The 18165-nt window shown below is 40.3% G+C and overlaps 1 protein-coding gene across 1 annotated transcript; it reads right to left on the minus strand.

Annotated features, from left to right (window-relative positions):
• Positions 1 to 1400: 1400 nt before the first annotated feature.
• On the minus strand, positions 1401 to 10292 carry SIVA1 (SIVA1 apoptosis inducing factor). The gene is made up of 4 exons (XM_072630060.1): positions 9715 to 10292; positions 3369 to 3572; positions 2494 to 2650; positions 1401 to 1649 (listed from the first exon to the last, which is right to left on the minus strand). Exons 1-4 carry the CDS (start codon positions 9941 to 9943, stop codon positions 1592 to 1594), a joined length of 648 nt encoding a protein of 215 aa, XP_072486161.1. The 5' UTR covers positions 9944 to 10292; the 3' UTR covers positions 1401 to 1591.
• Between the last annotated feature and the right edge of the window lie 7873 nt (positions 10293 to 18165).

Raw genomic sequence — 18165 nt, forward strand, 5'->3', positions numbered from 1 at the left:
CACACACACACACAACCGAAAGTGAATATTGCAAAATCACAGAGGACAAACATGGCTTCAAAAAGATATGAGAAGACACACCTCTAACCCCATCCTTTTGCAGAAGTGGGAGATCCACTAGTGTTTGCCTTGTATCTGTTTTCAGACTTTTATAATATACTGATAAGTTTTGGTGATTTTTTTTTTGTCATTAAAAAATTATTATATGGAATGGCTCTCTGGGAAAGGAATGGTAGAGATATTGGGGAAAATTTGGTGATGTAAAAAAGTATATCACTAAAAATTTGTATACTTATTTTCAAACAGGGAAATATCAGAGGTCAGGGAAGCTATCCAGGAGATTCCTAGGATTGTGAGGTAATGGTTATAAGGTATCTTCAGAGTCATCTACCTAAAATGTGACATTATCATATGGTTCAACATTTACAGCACAGGAAAATATCCTCCCTCATCTGAGGGCTGACATTTCCCTCAGTCTGCAGCTACACAGACTCTCATCATCTCCATTCTGGTGCAGGCCCTCATCACCTCACACACAGACAATGTTGTAAGAGCCTGCTGGTTCATCCCTATCTCTCCTCTAGTCCTTCTTCCATTCAACTATCAAAAGATCTTCCAAAAAAGTATATTTGACCAGAGCACTCCCCATTCTGCTATTTAATAAACTCCAGTGACTCCATTATTACTTACAGGATCACATATAAAAGTCTGTTTGGTTTTAAAGCTGTTGATAATCTGGCCCCTTCTCACCTTTCTGTTCTTCTACCATACTTCCTTCTCACAATCCTACAATTCAATCACTCCGGCTTCTTGCTGTTCCTCACACAACACTGCAACTCTGGAATCTGCCTTTTCACTGGCCATCCCCTAGGCCTGGAATCCTCTCCCTTCTTACCTCCACCATCCTGGCCTCCCTTGCTTCCTTTAAGCCAAAATGCTACCTTTCACAAGAAGCTTTCCCAGTCCCCTTTAATTCTAGCGCCTTCCCTCTAAGATTATCTTCAATTTATCCTGTCTCAATCTTGTCTGTACTTAGTTGTTTGCATGCTGTCTTCCCCATCAGACTGTGAATGCCTTGAGACACTTCACTGTATCCCCAGAACTTAGCACATTTCAGTACCAAGCACATAGTAGGCACTTAAAAAGCACTTGATGACTTGCTCTTCGACAGGAAAAGTAAAAATTAGTGTTCTAGAAGGAACCCATAAATACGATCACTTCTAAATAAACTATTTAAATGATTTAGGTTAAAAAAATTTTTACATTTTAGACATTACTAAATAACAAACTTTCAATGAATTACTTTCAAGACCCAGGATATTCTTGCCAATATCCTGCATAACAATGACCTTGGAAGGGTCTTGGATTTCACACCCTTCAAACAAAAAGGTACCCAGTCATTCAAATATAAAAAGGTTTTATTCAGTTCTGTTACTTATTCTATTTAGAGTACAAAATATAAAACATACAAGCCACAAAATCCTAGAAATCTGTAGTCTTCCATCTACACACAAGTGTTAGTTGTGCAGATGGAGATGGCCAAGGTGTACAGGCCTCCCAGACAGAAGAGGCAGTTCTTCTCAATTGAACATCAGGTTTCAAACATGGAGCAGCCACTGCAGAGTGCACTTTCACCAATATCACTGGAACTGGGCAGAACACCATGGAGAAAAAGAAGACAAGAAAATCCATTAGATGAGCCTATTGCCAGGAGGAGAAGTGATGATACAGTGGAAAGAGACCAGGTCTGGAGTTCAGGCAACCTGTATTGTAGTCTTGGGCTTTGCCACTGAACTGCTGTGACATCTTGGGCAAGTCATGCTCCCTTTCTAGGGATGACTGTTCTCATCTGTAAAATGAAGGTCCTGGACCTGGCCTGGGGTTCTGAAGCCCAAAGGACAGACATACATCCATGTACAGATGTACATGGATTCCAGGGGATCGATGAACTTGGGGAATTACTTTCATTAGTAATCCGATATATATTATTTTATGCATTTAAAAACATTCTTTTGAGAAGCAACCTATAGACCTCACTAAATAGCCAAAGGGGTCTAGGATGAAAAAAAGGTTAAGTACCCTTGAATTAGATGATTTCGGAAGTTCCTTCTAGCTCTGACATTCTACAATCTTGTAATAGTTAATATTTTTAAACTGGCATGAGATTTGAAGGTAGAGGATTTAGGTATGAATTCAACTCTTTATTTCCCACCTGTGTGGTCTCTGGCAAGTCACTCTATGTCTCTGGTCCTCTCTCATCTGTAAGAGGAGGGGATCAAACTGGATGACCTCTAAGGTCACCTCTAGCTTTAGTTCTGGGACTTATGAACTCAGCAACTGCTGGAAAGAACAATTTGGCAGAAAAGGGATTGTGTCCACTTTGCTGACCATGCTTTCCACCCCAGTAAATACAAGAAAGCACCCACAGCCCACCATAATGATTCCATGACATCTCCAGCTTTCTTCTCCAACATGACCTTTTGGGCCACTTACTTAACAACAGCACACAGTGAGCAGACCACGGCGTTGCAGCCATAGCAGATTTTGATGCAGCTCTGACACAGGAAGCGGTCACACTGGCTACAGGTCTCTTTCCCATGGACAGTTCTTACACAGGAAGAGCAGGCTTTGGACATTGCCTCTGATGAGTCTGTTGGGGAAATCAAGTGCCTGTGGTTCACTGATTTGGCCACATAGAAGTACTGGAAGCCTTTTGTCATGTTCAAACTGACCCCATTGTTAGGTCTCCACTTGCTTTCCTCTACTTCTTCAGGTAACTGGGCACCCAGAGAATAAAAAGTAGTTTTTTCAATTCATATTAAAGTTGTATACTTTGCCTTGGTGGGGATTCTTTTGCTCTCACTTACTGAGTTTATGCTGGAACCCACAGTTCCATGAAGCTCCGAGTTCCTTACTATTCCACACCAATTTTTTCAATTCCCAAGATGATTTCTTTGCTCCTTTGTTATTATATGAGAGAGTGCCTCAAATATGGACTGGAGTGTTAACAGAATAAACTATGTTCATCAGGGATGCTTTAAGAGTTTGACTGGCTGGAGAAAGACTCACACTTAATTTTTAGTTTACCATTATCAGTTAAAAGTGGTTTAACCTAGTTTCAAATTTAAATGTAACTGGAGTCAAAGCTTTTTGTCTTCCTGAAAGAACAAGACAGCTCTCTCATATTGGCCCAATTTGTAAAACAAAGCCATCTTTTTTTTTTAAACTCAAACCAAGAAAATCTTCATGAAGCTTAAGTATCTGAGGATAAAGTCATGAATTTCATGAAGAGAAGGCCCCCTGACTAAAGATCTATGCTATAACGTGAATCGAGGATGCTTCTGCCATCAGTTGCTTAGTTTAAGTACCTGTATCATCTGTAGCCTGTGCACACCTCCGAAGCAGTTTTCCATCCTGCCCAATCAGCATCTGCCCACTCAGAGTACACATTGCCCTTGGGGCTTCATGACTGTGCTTTGCTGGCTCTGGAAGGTGGTCCATAGCACAACTCTCATCCCACATGTGATCCATGTAGGCTTGGGCTCCCCGGAACAAGAGCTGCTTTGTCTTCTCTGGAAAAGCAGTGAGGGGAATAGTATGTTAAAAGAAAAAAAAAGGTAAGTGACACAAAAATGAAACAAGTTTCTGACCTCAAGAAATTTATCAGGGGAATAAGTAAATAAAAGGTCATTTGAGGAAGGAGAGAATTCTTCACACTTGGGGGATCTGTAGAGGCTTCATAGAAGATGTGGCTCTTGAACACAGCCTTGTCACTCTTAGATAGATAAAGAAAACAAGAATCCTAATTCAATAACAGAAGTGGAGAAGGCACCTTGTGATATCCCAAAGACTCTCATTTTCTCTCTTCTTCCCTAAACTAACTTCGTTATTTTTGGAGGGCAGAAACACACAAAAAAGTTTTAGACCCTGTTGTCAGGATCATAGGAGACAGAAGTTAAGACCTGAGAGCTACTTTGAAAGTCTTATCAATCCACAAGTATTTATTAAGCATCTACTCCTCTAGGCCCTAGGGATAAAAGACAAGAAGGAAACAGTCTCTGCTTCAAGAAGGCTTACATTTATTGGGCACAACTACAAGACATGCACATGTGTGTAAATATGCAAAATATACAAATAGATAACCTGGAGGGGGCACTAACAGTTCGGGAAATTGGGAAAGGCCTCAGGGAAAAGATGACCATTGAGCTGAGATCTAAAGGAAGCCAGAAGTAGTTGAAGGTGAAGAAGAAATGAATTCCAGGTTAGGAAACAGCACCAGAAAACATTCATCCCACAAGACCATTATGTGCCCTCTGTCTCCCCCCACAACAAGCCTAACAAAACTTAGTAGATGAGCTCCTTAAAGCAAGCCTAGATAATGAATTTCACAAGAATGCAGAAGCTAAGAGCAGTCTAACCATTCTAATCGATGGAGAAAAACTATGATTAAAGGTTAGTAGGAACATGAGCCAGTGAAGTTAGAATAAGAAAGACAGAAAAGCAAGATCTTAAAAGCAAAGGGAAAAGGAAATTTTTCTTCACAAAGCTTTCACAAACAATAGTTCACAACTGACCTCTCTTTATAGCACTGAGTCTGAAACAGATAATTCAGCACCTACATGTAAACACATGTATTAATCTTAGCTCCCCAACAAAAATGTTTGGTTCCCCCTCGGTATTCCTCATAACAGCTATAGGCACATAGGAAGCACCCAATACTATATAATTTGATTTCAGTTTAGGAGCAGTAGATGATCGACAACAAAAAATGTGACTGAGAACCTGGCTGAATATGCACATTGACAATGGAAAACAGAAATGATATGTGTACAGAATAGTATGATGGTTGTGGGGGGCTGGTAAAGTGGAAGAACGTAACAGGGTGAACTGCATAAAGCCTCTTGTAGAAGGTGGCATCTGACGTGAGACCTGAAGGAACATGGGGATTCCAATAGTAGAGGCTGGGGAGACGGAGTATTCTAGGCATGAGGAACAGACAGCCTGTGTGATCAGAGATGGAATGTCATATAAGGAACGTTGCAAGCAGGTGAATTTAGTTGGAACATGGAGTGTGGAGGGAGGGAGGATAATGTGAAAATCAGTCTAGAAAAATCAGTCTAGGAAGAGAAGTTGGGGCTAGAATGTGAAGGGCTTTAAATGTCAAACAGAGGTGTTTGTAATTTATCCCAGAAGGAAGAAGGAGCTATTGAAGCTTTTTGAGCATAGGAGTAACATATTCAGAGCTATGCTACAGGGCAGTGATGTCAAAGTCAAATAGAAATGGGCACAAAAACATACACAAGAGCCCTGCAGGTCACATATTGACTTAGAAAACTACATGTTAATATTATCTCTGTTTTATTGTATTTTATTTATTTTACATGTTAATGTGAGACAGGCCAAACTTGGGAGTGTTATTGGCTGTCACTGTACGTTTTGACACCACTGCTTTAGAATATTAATTTGGCAGTTGTGTGGAGGGTGGTTTGGAGATCAGAGATACTGAAGACTGGGAGATCAATTAGAAAGCTATTGTAATAGTACAAGTAAGGGGTGCTGAGGGCCTTAACTAGGGTATATGTGGAGAGAAAGGATCATATGAGAGTGATGTAGTGAAGGTAAATCAATAAGACTTAGCCAGCTAATTAGATACTGGGAAAAAGAAAAGTGAGAGAGATGATGAGCTGAAGATAACTCTAGAGGGGGAGTTCTTAACATTTTTTTGTCCCATGGACCCTTTTGGCAATCTGGTGAGGCCCATGGACACCATTTTAGAATGTTTCTAAATGAATAAGATAAAATACATTGGATTACAAAGGGAAGAAATTATGTTGACAAAGTTATCTATCTATACATACATACACATACATATACAATATATGTACATAAATATACACACACGCACACACACATATATGTTCATGAACTCCAGGTTAAGGACCCCTGCTCTAGAGTTACAAACTTGAATTTTAAGTCTGGCACCTACTATGTGCCTGACACTGCTAAGGCCTGGGGATACAAAGAAAAATTAAAAAACAGTCCCTGACTTCAAGAAGCCCTACATTCTAATGGAGGGAGACAATATGTAAATAAATACTTAAAAGGGAAAATAACATTAGTGAGAATGTCTAGTAGCTTAGGGGAATGAGGAGAGGCCTCCTGCAGAAGGTAGCTTTTGGTCTCGGTTTTAAAGAACAGCACCGATTCTAGGGGGTGAAGGAGAAGACAGCGCGTTCCAGATAAGGGGAGCAGCCTGGCAAAGGCACAGGGGTGGGACCTGCACCTCGCTCCTCTCTGGACTTCATCTGCCCCAGGGACCTCTTCATACTACACGATCACTTTTGGCCTGGAACTTACACCCAGTCAGTCCCTTCTGCCTCCCGGCCCCCTCCCTCCTTCTGACTAGAGGGTAGGGAGCTGAGAGCTACCTCCCAGAATTTCCACTTAGGTATGGCTGTCCGGGTCAGTCCTAACTGCATTTCCTACTGGTCTCCGCTCCTCTGGATTTCTCCATCAGGCCTGTATCTGGTTACTGATGCCCCCAGCCCATTTAACTTGCCTTCCACTATTAGAAGGTGGCTGAAAAGGAAGGAAGTGGTTTGGTTTTTGTAAGGACTTTAAATACCAAAGGACTCTGTATTTAATCCTGGAGGGAACCAGGAATCACTGGAGTTTAATTAATAAGAAGAAAAGATTTGTAGAGTGGGGCAGGATGGAAGCAGCTATATGATCAGTCTTATGCTTTAGGAAGATCACTTTGGCTGCTCAAAGAGACCATTAGTAGGTTACTGTGATAGTCCAAGGGAATGGGTGATGTGGCCACGAACTATGTGGCCACTAGCAGCTATGTGAGTGGAGAGAACACTAGGGATGCTGTCAAGGCAGAAACAAAAAGATTAAGCAATAGAATGGATGAGTGAGGGGGAAGAACTGAGGATGACATCGGTTTCCAGCCTGAGTGACTAGGAAGATGGGGGCAACTCTGACAGTAAGAGGGAAATTTAGAAGGTGGAAGGGCTGGGGGACGCTGGGGATGAGAGACAGATGAGTCCTGTTCTGGTTATATTAAGTTTAAGATGCCTATAGTACACTCAAGTGGGGTTCCTATAGCCTGCTGGGGATGAAATAATGTAAGCCTAGAGTTCAGGAGAGAGATGAGGACTAGATATTTAGAACTGGGAGTCAGTGGCATAAAAATTCCAATTAATTTCATGAGAGCTGATGAACGCACCAAGAGAATATACAGAAAAAAGAGGGAACATCCATGTTGAGGGGGTGAGGCATGGATATAGATGGTGATATGATCTAGGGATGGCAGAGATCAGAGGCTCAGCGTCTGGGTCAATAAACGCCTGGCAACTGGATCCCCAGACACCAGGCTAACCTCATAAATGGTGCCAGCTGGCCTGTGCTCAGGATCACAAGGGATGAGGCTCATCCAGAAGTTACCCAGAAAATAAAGTTAGTACTTGACTCTGGGCCTAGTGGGCAGGAGGCAGCAGAGGTGGGCCTTGTACACTGCTCTCAATCAAACTGTTGAAGTACAATCAACACAACAAACATTTATCACATGGTTATATTATGTGCAGAGAACTTTCTCATATATACTTGGAAGGATACAATATTTACACTTGGTTTTGCCTTCTCAGCAATTATCTGGTCCAATCACCTCCCGCCCCCTCCTCCCTTTTTAGAGATGAGGAAATAGCCCCAGAAGAAAGAAGGAACCTCTTCAAGGTCAAACAGCCAGAATCCTAATTCTGTTCAGACCCAAAAAAGACATTGATACATTTTAATCTCTCTGATAAAGAGGCAGCTAGCCATCCCTTCTATTTGTATCCTCCAGTCTCTTCCAGGAGAACGCCCCCACAATCAACCCCTCTTCACTTTTCAATCTCTTCCTACTTGGTAGTGTCCAGCAAAGACTCTCCCATCTTTAAAAAAAGTCACCTGATTATCCCTCAAACTATCAAATTCTCTCTTCTCCCTCTCACAGTCAAACTCCTAGAAAAAGTTGTTTATACTCACTGTCTCTATTTCCTTCCCTCTTGTTCACTTTCTCAACCCTTAGTAATCTGGTTTCTGATCTCATCACTGCAATGAAGTTCCTTCCCACAATACCAATGATCTCTTAACCCTCTAAATCTGTCTTTCCTCAGTCTTGATCCTTCTCATGACACTGCTAACCATCTTCTCCTCCTCCTCTTGCTTGATGATCCTGATGAGGTGGTGGGACCTGGACCCCACAAAGTCCTAAAACCATGTCTCTGAGAGTAATCCACACCCCCTCCCCCTTGTGAGAAAATTTTCCCTTGTTGCAATTCCCTTATCAGGACAGAGACAGAGATACTGACCCAATGACTCTCTTTTTGGCACCAGATCCCTAAGGTCCATGCCTTTGGCAGCTAAACAAACAACTGTCTTTTCTCCCTCAATGTCTGGTATACTCCCAACACTTTCCCGTCCATAGCTCCCAAAGATATCTGGATCCTTAGATTACCTAATTAGTTTCCTTGGCACTCCTTTCCCATGCCCCTTTTCTACACAAGTTCTAGATTTACCCCCATCAGGGTGCAAGGTCCTCAAAGGGACTTCGATGGCTTCTATTGCCATGACAATAACAGTCTCTTGACTGAAACGCTTGAGTGTGTGAATTCATCCCAGTGGACTCTGCCTTGGCATTCTCAGGGTCCCAGCACTCTTAACCTCTCTCTACCCCCAAACCTCTTCAATCCCATCTCTCATTTTGTATTCGACCATCTAGTTCTTACACCCTAACTATGGATGTACCCCAATGCTCTGTCTTGGGGGCTTTTCTCTCTAATTGATTTTTTTTTCTGATCTCATCAAGCTCCTTCTATCATCCCCATGCAGATGACTCCCAACACCTATTTTTCTTTCTCCTGAGCTCCAGTTCTGTAACACCAGCTGCCCAGTAGACATTTCCAATTCAATGTCACAGATACCTGGAACCTAATAAATCCAAAATACATCCAATTCTCTTCCCCCTCCCCCCACTCAGTCAAGTACTAACTTTCAAAACAGACCTCACATACCACTTTCAATAACAGGCCTCTCCATATTTTCCCTCCTCCCCAAAGTCTTCCATGCATACTCACAGAAGTTACTTTGTATCCAAAGTAACACATACGCTTTGCATTTCTGCAGTGGAATCAAGTTTTTTTTTTTGCTTTGTATCACCTAGCATAGTGCCTGGCACATCGTCCCCGAGTAATTGCTAAGCCCTCTCCTGACCAGCGCCCGGTTCTCTGCGTGCGATCTCTGCCCATCAGAATGTGAAGTGTTTTTGGTTAGTTTGTTTTTGCAGGGGGAGGGGTTTTCTTTGTGTCCCTGGCACTTAACACTGTGTTCCTAACCCTAATAAAGGCTTATTAACTTTAATGATTAATTTACTAATATTATTATTAACTAATAGCATTAATTATTAGTGATAATGAAATTACTGCCGGAGGAGACACAAAGTTTAGATAAGACACAGGCTCTCGCACTCAGGGAATTCACTCAATTGCAGTCCGCAGCAGTACCGGGGCCGCGGCACGCCGAAGTTACGGGGTGTTCACAGGGCTCCCTCCTCGCAGACCCGGAGATCCTTCTCCTCTCCTCCCGAGCCCCTCCCCCTGGACCCCTCCACTCGCGCCCCGCCCCCTGGCTCCCCTCCTCCACGGCTCCCTCGCCCCGCCTCGCGGCCCTCACCGAAGATCTCCCGCGTATAGCGCTCTCCGAAGACGCCTCGGCTCAGCTCTTTCGGGCCGACCCTGACCTTGAGTTGCAGCGGGCTCGCATCCCCAAAGGGGCAGCATCGCTTCGGCATTGCCCCCCGCTGCCACCGGCCCCTTAGAGCGGGGTTTCTAGACCCCTTTCCCCGCCCGGGGCCGGACCGGTACAGGCGCGCGCCCCCGGGAAAAAAAATTTCTGATCCCATTACGTCACGGAGAGGTCAGCCAATCAACAGCGACAAAAAAGGGAAGGAGGCGGGAGAAGGGGAAAAAAGACCCCGGGGCGGTGCGCGAGGAGGCGAAACCAGGGATGGGCGGGGCTCATCTGGACCACGCCCCGAGGGGAGGGCGGGAGCGTCCTCCCTTTGGACGAGGCTCGAGAGCCCTCCAGAGTACGGGGGAATGTCTGTTTTCCCCGGCATGGGGTGGGGTTTAGTTCAGGGACGGGGGAAGGATCCGGAGGAGGGCGGGAATGCGAGCGTTTTCTCTTCCAGAGGCGGGGTCTAACTCCGGGCGCCGGCGAGCATTCCAGGGAGGTGAAGGCGGACACCTCCCTTTTGGGGGCGGGGCCTTAGTTTGGCAGCGGGGAGGCGCGCATGCGCATTCCGTCCCAGCGCTTCCAGAAAGAATCCGCTGAATATGACTATAAGAAGGTACTGCCTTCGAGGCTCTCCTCCCAAGCTCACTGGGGCTTCTCCTCATGTTCTTAGAATGCCTTCCTTCCTGACTTGGTGTTTGGGGGGTGGAGGGAAATTGGGCTTGTAGCCTCGATAAGTTCCTATATAGCGTAAACTCCACCAAAGTCCAAGTCCAACTTCCTTTGCCCCTCACCTTGAGCCCCAGCACCCCAATATCTGGCTTGGGATCCTGCCCCTAAGAGGTCACCATGTCTCGACCTCCTGGGATCTAGGAGATGGTACCTTCTGTATATGAAAATACAGAGAGACAGGGAGAGAGAGAGAGAGAGAGAAGATGGGGGAGCTGAGAAAAGGAAGGGAGGAGGGGGGGAGAGAGAGAAAAAGAAAAGGAGAGAGAAAAGGTATGAGAAAGACAGAAAAGGAAACAGAAAGGTAAAGAGAAAGGGAGAGGGAAGAGAGGAGGGGGAAGAGAGAAAAGTTTTGAGAGAGATAGAAAAAGAGAGAGCAGATTCCTAAAGACACAGCCAGTTCCTACTTAGCCCAACCCACGTGGGTGGTATCGCTCCAAACGCAAAATGTTCTTCCTCAAGTTCTTTGCTCCTTGGGGTGGTTTGGGGGTTATTACACACCGCTTGCCTGTCTTGGAGAGGTCCTGCTGTTGTATGGCGGATGAGCTTCCTACACTCAGTACCAGGGTGGTTCCATCCACTTCCAGGATGAAAAAGCGCATCTTTTCTGTTTCCTTGTTTGTGGGGCATGAGTTTTTCTAATACTCAACTTTTATTTTATGCCAATACAATTGGAAGGGAGGGCTGCAGTTTGCCCATTCCAATATTCTCCTCTCCCCCAGCCCTGCATGTGCTTTTATTTTTAGAGTTTATTTTAACATACACTTTCTCCTCATGTGAAACCTATTTATAAATGAGTGCTCCTTTGCACAGAGTAAAAAGAATGATTATTATGGGCATGTCTGTGAAGGCTTAAAGAACACTTATCCCGTGAAGGCCTCACAAACTGCTTAGTACTGAGTAGTTTGTATTTTTATAGGGATTTACAAAGCATTTTCCTTTCAATAGCCCTGTCATGTAGATGGTACAAGTAAGAATATCTCTCGTTTCATAGATGAGGAACTGCTCTTTTCCTTTTTCTTCTTTAGACTATGATATGCAGTTGGATGAATAACTTATAGAGCTTGTCAGTATATATGAATACATAGAGTGTGTTTCCAAAATCATAGTGCAGTTTTATTAGCATAAATTTTTTTATTAAATTTAAAAGTATTAGTAGCTTAAAACTGGACTAAGACTTCTTTGGACACCCCATAGCCATCCATCTATCCATCCTTTTGCCTTTGGAAAATTGAGAAGTTCTTTTTAATAACTACTTTTTTCCCCCTGAAACAAAAGTCCATCTTCTTAAAAACAGTAGTCTTCTGGTATTCTCTAATCGTGAGTCATGGAACACGACAGCTCTGAAAATAAATTGAGGGTCACCCAAAGGACAATAGAAAAAGAAGTGTATGGTGGAAATTATGATGGAAAAGTTTTACAAAAATCATCAAAAATGTATGGCTGAAAATTAAGATGACCTGGCTAAGGAGTAAGAGTGAGGGATAAGTAGTGTAGAGTCTGTGTGTTTCATTGGTGCCTTTGAAATGTCAGGAGCACTTGAGGAAGGACCTTAGGCATATGGGAAACCATGGACAAGAGCCAGGATGGAAGGGCATGGAAGAGTTGACATCTCCACTGTGGAAAGAATATTGATGAACTCTCAGATCTCCTGGAGTATTTGAGTAAATCAAGGAAATTAAAGATTGAAAGAAGTTCAGAGGTTTGCCCAGTATCACTAGTCAGAATTAGGTCTTCTGACTCCAAGTCCTTCATAGTTCTACTAGATCATGTTAACTGTTCCAAAGTCTGCAGAATCATCCTCATCCTCATCACCACCACCATCATTTTAGTTGTAGTCATCTTTTTTATTGGGAAAATAGCTCTGGAGGGTAGTGTCCAAACTTTTAAGTTCTATAATGTTTCCTAAAACTAAGAAGCTAATAAATGTTTTTCTTCTTTATGTGCTGTCTCCACTCAATTAGAATATAACTCCTTAAGAACAGGGGCTATCTCACTTTGCTCTTTGTGTTTTAGCACAGTGCTTGACACATTGCAAATGCTTAATAAATTTTTCTCATCAAACAGCCCTTCCCCCACCCCATTCTCATCCCCACCAGTAACTTGGACTCTGCACCTGAGTCCTTTGGCTCTTACAGGTTAACTCTTTTTTGCCTTATGTTTCTGAGGCCCAGACCCCTATGCCAGCCTGCTGCACCCACTCCCTTTTCAGTCTCCCATCTCTACCTTCCCCCCAGCTTTCCATTTCCATTTTGTGAATTATTTCTTCCGTTAGAATTTAAGCTACATATGAGTAGAGATAACGTTAGGACTGTAAGATTATAGAGTAAAAAATGTGTCCTAGATTTTTGGGCATTAGGGCAACAAATAGGCCTTTGTTTATTTGGTATCATTATTTCCTGGCCAGTTTTCAGCTTTCCTATGACCTTTAAGAAATACTGAACATTTCATGTTCTTGAAATTGCTACTTTGAAAAGATCTCATTTCTAGATCGATATTATACAATAGGGAAATTGTTATAACAATTGCTCATATTTCTTTTTTATAATCATTGCTACATTCATTTTTATACATTTTTACTGATGAACTTTTTTTTATGTCAACATAGTTTCCACCAGAACCTTTCCCTTTATCCCTCCCAGAGAGGCATCATATAACAAATAGAATTTTTTTTTAAGAAAAAGAAAAAACAAAAACATAACTGACCGATACAGAAAAGAAGTTTGAAAATATGTGCAAACTCCCACCTCTGCAAAGGGGAGGAGATGGGTATGTCTTCTAGTGTCTCTTCTTTGGAGCCTTGCTTTTTTGTTTTTTTGGTAATTTTTGCAGCATTCACTTTTGGGGTTTTTTTGGGGGGGGTAGTTCTTTTTATTTATGTTGTTGTTGTCATCGTGTAAATTGTTTTATTGACTCTGCTTACTTTTTATTTCATATTGATATTTTCATGATTCTCTGTATTCATCACATTCATTTCTTATAGTACAATAATATTCCATTACTACAGTTTGTTTAGCCATTCCCTAATCAATGTTCATTGACTTTGTTTCTAATTTTGCTATCACAAAAAAAGGCTAATTTAAATATTTTGGTACATATGGAGGTCTTTTTCTTGTCATTGGCCTCCTTGGGGCATAAACCTGCTAATGGAATCTATGGTTCAAAGGGTATGGATATTATTGTTCTACCACTTCACAGCTCCACCTACAATGAACTAGTTTGCCTATCTTCCCCCAGTCCTCCAACATTTATCATTCCTATCTTATGTCATTTTTGCCAATTTGGAGGATGTGAAGTAAAACCTCAAGGTTATTTTGATATACATTTCTTTTATTTAATAAGGTAGACCATTCTTTCCTTTAATTGTTAATAGTTTGTGTTTTATCTTTTGAGAGCTCTTTGTTCATATCCTTTGACCATTTATCTATTGTGGGATAGCTTTTGGTCTTATTTATTAATTGTTTATCTACCTTGTGTACCAAACCCTTATCAGATAAATCTGATACAAAGATTTATTCCCCCGTTTGATTGCTTTTCTTCTTTTCCTAAGTTCATTAATTTTGTCTATGCAGAAGCTTTTTAGTTTAATATCACTGAAGTTAGTTCTTGTATCTTTTGTAATTGTCTCCATGCCTTGGTTGGTTAAGAATACATTTCCTACCTATATCTGAGATGTATGTGATCTGATTTTCTTCTAATTTTTTTACTATGATTTTTAACATTAAAGTCACATATCCATTTAGAATATATTATAGAATATGATGTAATGTGTTGGTTTAAGCCCATTTTCTGCCAGACTGTTTTCCAGTTTTCTTAGTAATTTTTGTCAAACAGGGAGTTCTTTACCATCTATTTTATGTTTTCTAGTTTATTGAACACTGGGTTACTGAGTTCCCCTGTTTCTGATTCTCTTTTGTCTAGTCTTATTTATAATTTCTATAATATTTTTGGTTTCTAGCTTATCTATGTATCCTTTAGTTTTTAATATCTCCTTTTTACACTTAATTGAAGCATGTTTATTTGTTGACTTTCTAATTTTTAATTCCTTATTCAGCTTATTAATTCTCTCTTTTCTATTTTTCTAATAAATGTATGTAGATTTATGATTTCCCCTTGAGGAGTACTTTAGCTTAATTCTAGAAATTTTATGTTGTTTCATCATTACAATTTTCTTTTCACACAATAATTACTTGTTTCTATGGTTTGTTCTTTTTACCATTCATTATCTACGATTTCATTGTTAAATCTCTAGTTGGGTCTGTATCTTTTGTTTGTGATTCCTGAACTGCTTATTTGTGTTATCATCTCTAAAGGATGTATTTATCATTGCTACCTTTTAAACATTTGTTTGCAGTATCTTTGTGTCCTAATACATGGTCGTTTTTGTAAAAGTTGCATATGGTCCTGAGAATATATATATTCTTTAGCGGTTCCATTTAGAAGATGCTATAAGTTTTTAAACTCTATTTTCTCCATCAAATTGTTTTTTTCCTTTTGTTTTTCTTTATGTTAGACTTACCCAAAATAAGAGAGGGACATTGAAGTCTCCTGGTACTATTATATTACTATGTTTGTCTTATCATTTCCTTTATGAATTTAGATGCTAAGACATTTGGGGCATGTACATTTAATACTGATTCTAGGTCGTTGTCTATAGTTCCCTTCAATACACTGTAGTTTCCTTATTTGTCACTTTTTATGTTTTGAATATTTATTTTTGCTTTGTCTGATGTCATGATTGGTTTCTGTTTGACTTCCTTGGACATATGGCCAGTAGTGCTGTTGATGGACAATAAATATGGAGGGTCATTTTGCTCACATAATTCCAAACTGACATCCAGCATGGTTAGTCCAATTGACAGCTTCACCATTAATTTATTAGTTTTATTTATTTATTTTATTTATTAACAATTAAAGTTAAAATTAAATTAAATGAACAATTTAATGCCTCTTTATCTTTTCTCAGTCCCTCAAAAATCAACTGTCTCTGCTTTTGCCCGTCTTTGCATAGTGTGAAATGATACCCCAAAGTTGTCTAAATTTATGTTTCTTTTATTAATAATGATTTGTTTTCATATGGTTATGTATAGTCTGTGATTCTTCTTTTGAAACTTCTGTATCCTTTGATCACTGAACTATTGGGGAATGTGTCTTAGTGCTTTATATTTATGTCAATTTCTTATATGTCTTGATTTCATCAGTTATGATGCAAACCTTTCTCCCACTACAGCTTCTCTTCTAATTCTTTGTTAATTTTATTCATGTGAAAGCCTTTTCAGTTTATGTAGTCAAAATAATCTATTTTATCTTTTATGATATCCTCTATTCCTTGTTAGTTAAACAGTGATTAATTTTTGAAGACTCACTTATCCTTGAATCAAACAAATGGCAAAACCCTATCTTGGTCTTATGTAATATCATATTGACAATTTAAAACAATAACAGCTCACATTTATATTGCACCTTAAGGTTTGCAAAGCACTTTTCTTACAACAGCTCTGAGTTCAGATATTATTAATGACATGAAAAAAATGAGTCCTCTTAAAGTTTAAATGACTAGCTCATGATCCCATGCCTTATAAGCTTCAGGCAGAATTCAAACACAGGTATTCTGTTTCAAAGCCCAACACTCTAGACACCTTGACCAAGCTTCAGCTTAATTATCATAAATCTTTGCCTTTGGAGTCAGAACTGATAGACCTCCTATATCACATACTTCACTTATTCTATAGCCAAGGAGATTGAGATCCACAAGGACAAGAGGCTCGTCAAATTCTCACAGCAACTCTGAGAAATGGCTGGGACTTGAACCCAGTTATACTTACACAGTAATGATGATGATGATAACTAGCATTTACATAGCACTTTAAAGTTTGCAGAGTGCTTTATAAATATCTCATTTTATCCCCAGAACAACTTTGAAAGATAGATGATGTTATGATCCCCATTTTGCAGATGAGAGTGGTAAGCAGAGGTTATAAGTGATTTGCCCAGAGTCATACTGCTAATAAATGTCAGAGGTTGGATTTGAACTCAGATCTTAATAATTACAGGACCAAAGCTCTATCTCCTCTACTACACTATGCCACTCTATGTTGCTTCCAGTCATCTTTCTTTTGTAGTGATGCATCCATTTAGGTTAGGAGAAGAAATATGGAGCAGTGGACAAAGTCAGGTGATGTGGATTGGATTTCTGGTTCTGCCATTTGTTAGCTCTGTGACATCATGCAAGTCATTTACCCACCGTGGGCCTCAGTTTTCTCTTTTGCAAAATGGAACTACTATTTGTATTACCTAACTCACTGGGTTGTTGGAAAGATAGCATATTATAAACCTCAAAGTGCTCCAGAAATCTGAGCTATTATTAACATTTCCATTCTTATAGCATGTTTAGTTAGGTAAGACATTGATTGAGATTTGAAATAGCTTCTAAAGAGAAGTCATGAGGAAGTCAGTACAAAGAGAATAGTAATTAAAATCATTAGAGCCTCTCCCACACAGTTTTTGTGGGATGATAAAACCATTTGATGTCATTGGAAATCCATTTAGAGCTGGAGAGGACTTTGATTGGGAGGATTGAGGCCTGGAGGAGTTAAATGACTCTCACACTGGTGGTGAGCAAGAAAACCAGGATCCAAAGATACTCTGATTCCAAACCCAACGTTCTTAGTTTGTTTTCCTTTATCCTTTTTTAAAACATTTATACTAATGGGTATTTATTGAGTATTTAACAAGTGTTAGGGCTGCAAGGGTCCTTAGAGGTCACCTAGTCCAATTCCTTCATTTTGTAGAGGAGAAAACTGAAATTCAGAGAGGAATGGACTTTCCCAAGATCTCACAGCTAGCTTACAATAGAGTGGAGTACTTATCTTGTGCACGATAGTTTCATTTTCCATTGTTTTAATTGAAATGTGCTTTTGTATGCTCCTTGAAGGAAGGGACTATCTCAGTTTTTCTTTTTTTTTTCACAGTAGGCACTTAGCAAATGTTTGTTGATTTTTTTAAATACTAGCTTGTTCTGTTTTTGTTGCCTGAGAAAATGAGCTGCTCATCTTTGTGAGTCAGAAAAGATCCTGATGAAAGTCTCAGAAAAGAATCTCAGAAAAAAGTTAGGATGGCAATCTAGCTGTGACCTTTTGGTGTTGAAGCTAGTTTAAAACTGAATTAAAACTTTCATATAATGACTCTTGCCTGTTGGTAATTATTGTGTGTATGTATATATGTAGAAATATATATATATATTTCTCTCTATGTGTGCATATATGATTATTGCTAAGAAGAAGAAGAAGAATTCACATTTTTATTGTGCTTTACGGTTTAAAAGCACTTTCTTGCAACAATTCTGTGAGATATATCTATATCTATAGACGGATAGATATATCTATATCTATATCTATATCTATATATATATATTTTGTATCTGCAAGGAAACTGAGGCATCAGTAGGGAAAATACTTTGTCCGTGGTCATACAGCTAGTGAGCCAGGCCTAGAGTCAAGGGCCTCTGACTTCCAGGCCTTGTCTCTTTCCAGTGGATATTTTTTTCCTTCTTATTCTGAGCCGCAACATTCCAGATTTTTGTGTTTATATCATTTTGGTTTCCAAACACCTTTTAAATTGCCATGGAACTTGAGACCTAAAGGCTAAATAAATATATACAAA

This window comes from Notamacropus eugenii, chromosome 1 (genome assembly GCF_028372415.1).
Source record: "Notamacropus eugenii isolate mMacEug1 chromosome 1, mMacEug1.pri_v2, whole genome shotgun sequence".
Lineage (NCBI taxonomy): Eukaryota > Metazoa > Chordata > Mammalia > Diprotodontia > Macropodidae > Notamacropus > Notamacropus eugenii.

Coding starts and splice junctions, on each gene's coding strand:
- SIVA1 (XM_072630060.1), bottom strand. CDS start 9,943: ATGGGATCAGAAATTTTTTTTCCCGGGGGCGCGCGCCTGTACCGGTCC. Junction 3,573..9,714: donor CTATACGCGGGAGATCTTCG/GTGAGGGCCGCG, acceptor CTGCTTTTCCAG/AGAAGACAAAGCAGCTCTTG. Junction 1,650..2,493: donor TCACTGTGTGCTGTTGTTAA/GTAAGTGGCCCA, acceptor TGTTCTGCCCAG/TTCCAGTGATATTGGTGAAA.